This window comes from Mus caroli, unplaced genomic scaffold (genome assembly GCF_978045245.1).
Source record: "Mus caroli unplaced genomic scaffold, Mus_caroli_1 scaffold_18, whole genome shotgun sequence".
In the NCBI taxonomy this organism is placed as follows: domain Eukaryota; kingdom Metazoa; phylum Chordata; class Mammalia; order Rodentia; family Muridae; genus Mus; species Mus caroli.
The window spans coordinates 75,235,808-75,242,997 of NW_028227273.1; the positions used below are offsets into that span (position 1 = coordinate 75,235,808).

General features: G+C 42.6%; 1 protein-coding gene across 1 annotated transcript; it reads left to right on the forward strand.

Annotated features, from left to right (window-relative positions):
* The first annotated feature begins 1,112 nt into the window (after nt 1–1,112).
* On the forward strand, nt 1,113–5,059 carry LOC110289096 (nuclear receptor coactivator 6-like). The gene is given in 6 exon segments (XM_085832898.1): nt 1,113–1,342; nt 1,345–1,793; nt 1,795–2,467; nt 2,470–2,820; nt 2,823–3,780; nt 4,429–5,059. Coding segments are annotated over 6 exon segments (3,201 nt in total). The 5' UTR covers nt 1,113–1,203.
* Nucleotides 5,060–7,190: the final 2,131 nt, after the last annotated feature.

Sequence of the window (7,190 nt, forward strand, 5' to 3'; positions counted from 1 at the left end):
ACCAAACTAGTTGCTCACATGTCATGAAGCACATTCTTTGCAGTAAAGGAATTACTGCTACACAAAATTAAGAGAAACACATAGCCATGTGCACTGTTACTTGAATTGCTGAGAGGAAAAGGCACCAGAAAAGACTGATGAGGAGCATTAATTATTATAAAACAGAAAAGGCACAACCCAACAACCACAGGTTTCCCATCTACTATTGATATGGAAAGATATAATGATTTCCTTTGACTCAGAATATGATTCCCTAAAGAATTAGAAAACCATGAATTATTTTTTCCAAACAACAAGTTTTATATAACCATGCTTGATATGTTTTTGTTTGTTTGTTTTTTCAAGACAGGGTTTCTCTGTATAGCCCTGGCTATTCTGCAACTCACTCTGTAGACCAAGCTGGCCTTGAACTCACAGTTCACCTGCTTCTGCCTCCCAAGTGCTGGGATTAAAGGTGTGCACCACCACACCTGACACAATATGTTTTAAAAATTAAAAATAAATGTGTCAATGAAATAAACCACTGTTTTTATTTATATCTAAGCATTTTTCTTCTCTACTGTCTTTGATTTGATATCTTAATTCCTCAAAATAACACACAGAGCATTATCTCCTAGAGCATAATTCAACTTCACATCTTCTTTTTTTTTTTTTTTTTGAAAAATTCACTTTTAGACAATCTAAATTTTTTCCATGTATTTCTTTTGATCATTTTTCCATTTGTTGATTTCCAGTCCATTTCTTCATGTATTCACAGGAATTTACAAGTGTTATTGTTATATTTCCATACCTTACTGTCTATATCCATACAGATATAAAAAAGTATTCTTGGCAAAGGAATTTCCAGTTGGAATAAAAACCATCTTATTTACTTTATTAAGAAACATACGGGCTGAGTCCGCCCCCTCCCCCCCTCCACCGGCTCCCTGAGGCCCTGCCGGGTTGGGCTGCTGGCGGCCTGGCACTGACACGCGACTCAGACAGATGCGCAGAGGGTGCTAGGCACACATGGCCCATGCTGGTGCTGTGAGGCCCACCCGGGAGGGCCGGGGCCGCACTCAGAATTCTGATTGGTTGCTACTTTGACCTATAAGCCCTATAAGCCACCTTGCTTGGACTTAGAGGATGATCTGGATAAATGATAATTAAGACATTTTGGTTTACTTACTGTTCACTTTGCATATACTTCTGGAATAATACACCATGGTTTTGGATGACCTTCCAAACTTTGAAGACATCTATACTTCCTTGTGTTCGTCAACAATGGGCGACTCAGAGGTGGAGTTTGACTCTGGACTAGAAGATGATGACACGAAAAGTGATAGTATTTTGGAGGATTTCACAATTTTGTAGTCTTCAAAGGAAATATAGATGATAAAGACTTCAAATGGAAACTGCATGCAATATTAAAGAATGTGCCCAACGTGTTACACATGGAATCCAGCAAGCTAAAGGTACAGAAGGTGGAGCCCTGGAACAGCTTGCGAGTCACATTCAACATCCCCCGGGAAGCAGCAGAACGGCTACGGATCCTGGCTCAGAGCAACAACCAGTAGCTTCGGGACCTGAGGATTCTCTCCGTTCAGATTGAAGGGGAAGGTTCTATCAACCTGGCTTTGGGTCAGAACCAAAGCCAAGATGTGAGAATGAATGGACCTGTGGCATCTGGAAATTCCGTTAGGATGGAGGCAGGATTTCCCATGGCAAGTGGTCCAGGTCTAATAAGGATGATGAGCCCTGCCGCTGTTATGAGGCCCCAGGGCGGGAACATGTCATTTTCCATGATGGCACCATGCCCCAAATCCAGAACTGCAACCCAGGATTCCTCATCCTGCTTCTCAGTCAGATGCAATGGATCCACTTCTCTCTGGACTCCATATACAGCAACAGAGTCATCCCTCAGGATCTTTACCTCCAGCGCATCACTCAATGCAGCCTGTTCCTTTTTACAGACAAATGAACCCAGCTAATTTTCCCCAGCTGCAGCAGCAGCAGAAACAGCAGCAGCAGAAGCAACAGCAGCAGCAGCAACAGCAGCAGCAGTAGCAACAGCAGCAGCAGCAACAGTTGCAGACAAGACCTCTACCACAACATCAGCAACAGTCACAGGGGATTCAACCACAGTTTACTGCTCCAACTCAGGTGCCTGTTCCTCCAGGCAGGAACCAGCTGCCTTCTGGAGCCTTACAGCCTCCACCAGCCCAGGGATCTCTGGGCACAATGACTACAAATCAAGGGTGGAAGAAGGCTCCCTTTCCTAGCCCAATGCAAGTGCAACTTCAGGCAAGACCTTCCTTAGCTACAGTACAGACACCTTCTCCCCCTCCCCCTCCTTATCCTTTTGGCAGCCAACAAGCCTCACAAGCCCATACAAACTTTCCTCAAATTAGCAACCCAAGCCAGTTCACAGCTCCTCAGATGAAGGGCTTGCAGGGAGGGCCCTCTAGGGTCCCAACCCCCCTGCAACAGCCCACCTCACCAACAAGTCTCCTGCCTCCTCACCCTCCTCCTTTCAGCAGGGATCTCCTGCATCCTCCCCAACGGTTAAAACTCAGCAGCAGATGGGACCAAGGCCACCTCAAAATAGTCCACTTTCCCAGGGATTTCAGCAGCCTGTCAGCTCTCCAGGTTGGAATCCTATGGTTCAACAGGGAAATGTGCCACCTAATTTCATGGTGATGCAGCAGCAACCACCAAACCAGGGGCCACAGAGTTTACATCCAGGACTAGAAGGAATGCCTAAATGCCTCCTGCCTGGCTTCTCAGCAGGACAGGCTAATCCCAACTTCATGCAAGGTCAGGTGCCTTCCACCACAGCAGCCACCCTGGGAATTCAGGAGCCCTTCAGCTGCAAGCAAATCAAAATGTCCAGCACTCAGGTGGTCAAGGAGCTGATCCTCCTCAAAACCAGATGCAGGTGTTTCATAGGCCACCAAATATGATGCAACCCAGCCTCATGGGAATTCATGGCAACATAAACAACCAGCAGACTAGTAGCTCTGGGGTTCCTCAGGTGACCCTGGACAACATGCAAGGCCAGCCCCAGCAAGGCTCAACATCTCAGCTGATGGGCATGCACCAACAGATTGTGCTCTCACAGGGCCAAATGACCCAGCAACAAGGAACTTTGAACCCTCAAAATCCTATGATCCTTTCAAGGGCCCAGCTTATGCCACAGGACCAGATGATGGTGAACGCTCAAAACCAAAATCTTGGACCTGCACCCCAAAGGATGACCCCACCCAAGCAGATGCTTCCCCAGCAGAGCCTACAAATGATGGCACCACATAACCAGATGATGGGGCCTCAGGGGCAAGTTTTGCTCCAGCAGAACCCAATGATAGAGCAAATAATGACCAATCAGATGCAGGGGAATAAGGCGCAATTTAACTCTCAGAACCAATCCAATATCATTCCGGGACCAGCACAAATAATGAGGGGACCAACTCCGAATATGCAAGGAAACATGGTGCAATTCACAGGACAGATGCTGCTTCAGCAAGGACCTGTGAACAACAGTCCATCTCAGGTTATGGGGATTGAGGGGCAGGTTCTGCGGCCACCAGGACCCAGTCCACATATGGCCCAGCAACATACTGTTCCAGTTACCACAGCAAATAATGATGTCAACCTGTCTCAGATGATGCCTGATGTCAGCATGCAGCAAGCCAGCATGATCCCCTCACATGTGCAGAGCATGCAGGGAAACAGTGCTTCAGGAAGCCACTTCTCAGGCCATGGAGTGTCTTTCAGTGCACCATTTGGTGGTGCACCCAATGGAAGTTGAAAGAGGAAAATTACTGAACTCTTCCTGAACTCTTCAACACAAAGTCCTCTTACCCCTCCCATCTGGAGATTGTTCCCGGAACACTCCTGAACTTCTCACCCCAGAGTACATTCCTGAACTCTTCACCCCAGAGTCCGACCCCCTCCCAAATGAAAACTGTTCCAGGAACATTTTTTAGATAAGGGTCTCCTGGAACAAACCCAGTCCAACCCCTCCCAACTGGGGACTGTGCCAGGAACGTTTTTGAGATAAGGGTTTGAACAAACCTCAGAATGTTCCAATAAATCAAGTACATTGCCAAAATATAGGACACGACCCCTTGGTTACGTAAAGCCCCTTGGAAAGTCCCTTGGAATAACCCTTGGCAGAACCCCTTAGTGATGCAAATTTGTACTTTCCCTGCCCTGCTCCCCCTTTGCCTTTCTCCTATATAAGCCTGTGAAAAATTTGGGCCGGTTGTCGATTCTCCTCTGCACCTTGCTTGGTGTATGAGTTTCGACCCCAGAGCTCTGGTTCATGTGCTTGCTTGTTGCTGCTTTATAAAATCTTACTCTCTACATCTTGAGTTCGGTCTCAGTGTCTTCTTGGGTGCGCGGCTGTCCCGAGGCTTGAGTGAGGGTCTGCCCTCCGGGGGTCTTTCAAAGTCAGATGCCGTGTGGTCAAAATCCAGGCTTTCCAGTCAATAAGGATGTAACGTTAACGAGCCCATTGTTGGTCAACTTACTACAGAGTGACATTTCTGCAGGCCATTTTGGTGTAAACAATAAACAAAATAATACCAATGCAAATAAAGCGAAGAAGAAGAAACCTCCTCGGAAGAAGAAAAATTGTCACCAAGATCTAAACACCCCAGATAATCGTCCAACTGATCTAGAGGAAGTTGATCAACAGTCATTACCTGGAGAACAAGGAATCAACTTGGACACCACAGGCCCTAAACTGCCATACTTTTCAAACCGGCCACCAGCCCCTTCACAGAATTTATTAGCCCCAAAGGAAACTCCAGCCACAGCACTGCAAGTGTCTGTTGCCAGACCAGAACTTGAGGCAAGTGCTGCCATAGCCTCTGGACAAAGCTGTGAGCCAAAAAAGATAGTTGAGAAGTCCAAAACCCTGACGAGCCGAAGAAACTCTCGAACTGAGGAGCCAACTATGGCTTCTGAGAGCGTGGAAAATGGACATCTTAAAAGATCCTCTCAACCTGCTTTGGCCTCCAGCTCTACTAAAGATAAAACTGGTGCAGTGCAATCCAAGCGAAGAAAATCTAAGTAAGCGAGCTGGAAGATGACTTGATACTTGTAAATGTGTGTAAATTTTACAAAGAGCGATTTTCAGCTGTGACTATTTAAATCTATTTCTGTACAGTTAGTCATTTTAATAACGCGGTCCTTTTCCTAGTCCCTGAAATCTGTCTCATAAAGTTTAACGGGGAGCAGCCCTTTTGGTGTTGCAAAATGAAGTTCAAGGCTTCTAAAATGTTGCCATGTATTGAAAGGCGCTAAGGCCATTATAAATGTTATTAGTTTCACATTTCTTAAGCAGCCTAGAGTGCAGGGTGAACATCTGTAGATCTCCTAATGATGTATTGTGCTGTGGAAGTACTGTGTGTGAATAGCAGTAGTGGGGCAAAAAAGCAATCTTGTCCTTTGGAAATGTTGTAAATAATTTTATTATATAGTGTTTTGGATGTATTTGTTGTAGAAATGGACCAGTGAATAAAGAGAATCTAAGGGTTTGTACAATGTGAAATACTGAATGTGTTAAATAAATAGTTTTTTTTTGTCATAGAAAAAAAAAAGAAAGAAAGAAACATACATGTACATTTCTGTTCAACTCAGCAACACCTGTCTGATACTATTCATTACCTGTATCATTTAACAAAAGCTAAGAAACAGCTCCAAGGTGAAACTATCACACTATGTCATGGAAGAAACATATATTAAAACAAGAATAAGTATTGCAAAGCAATGGAGTAAACAGGTAAATGCAAGAAAACTGTATGAAGATAAAAATGAATTATCAAACAAACACTTATAATAAAACATTAGATAGATGCATTATCTTTGGAGCACAGAAGTATACACAACTTCTAATTGAGACATTCTTTACTCTTGAATGAGCAGCATGTAACACACACATCCACTTCACTCAAGCATCACCAAAAAATTCTCAGAATTTATTGCACTCAATAACATCATCTAACTTCACAGGTACAATCAGGACTTCTAAAATGCTATGAACAAAGTCAGACTTAGAATAAAACATGCATCTTTGAAATTAAAACACTGAAAACTATTGAGACATTGTGGCATAACAAGAGTGGAAAATATGAGGTTATGGTTGTCAATTATTCACTAAAATGAATACAGTCAAAGATACAAAGATTTGTTTTCCACAATGTGAGGAAAATAATCTAAAAGGGAAAACAAGATTGATAAAAATATTTTAGAAACTCAAAGATTGAATTTCTCAAAATTTACAATAAGTAAATTGTAATGACTACACCCACTAAGTCATAAGAATACTGAGCCCAAAAAATAAATAATTGTACTCACTTTATGTAATTGTCCAAATATTGGTCTGGCATAGTTGAAAGTGACATTTTCTTCCCAGTGTAGAAAGTATGAAGTAGGAAAAATGCACTAATCACAACATCTCCTTCAGGGTGAAACTCTTCAGTGATTATGTTATAATATCTAATGATGTTAAAGATAAAAGCAGAGAAAAGTTTGGGAATTTGCAAGAGCCAGAAAATAAAAATTCAGGAAAACATCCTACAAGTAAATGAATCTGCTTGACACAGAACACACAGTGTCCAGTTCATATATGCTTGGTTCATGTTTTTGTGACCATGTATGTTTTGAATATGTTGACCACTCAGTCTGTCACACTAATCATTCCGAGGGATTAGGAATGCCATTGGGAATTTTGAAGTTATACTTTCACTTGGAGTTTTCTGCTGTGGTCCTCTATCCAAGTGAAAAATAAGTTCACAAATATGTTTGTTCACATTCTTCACTAGCCAAACACACTATGACTTCAGCAAAGACTACAAACAGCAAGAGCTCAGAGTTGATCTTCTCTTGGAATAAATTGGAGAACCATATGAAGCAAGAAACTTTTAATATGAAAAATGATTTAGGCTGATCCCCACCTATATCAGAGCAGGCCAACTAAGTCAAAAAAGGAAAAGACTAAAATGAAAGAATTGTAGGTATAACCACAATTAATATACTACAAAATTAATATACTATAAAATTAATATACTACAGAGATTTTGGTGGTAAATAGCAACTTAAATTATGGGAAACAACTTCCAAGATAGTTTATACAATACACATTGGTGTAGCTTATCCCAACATTTCCTTCTTTAGGCCAAGAAAGGGGCCTTATTCCTAATATA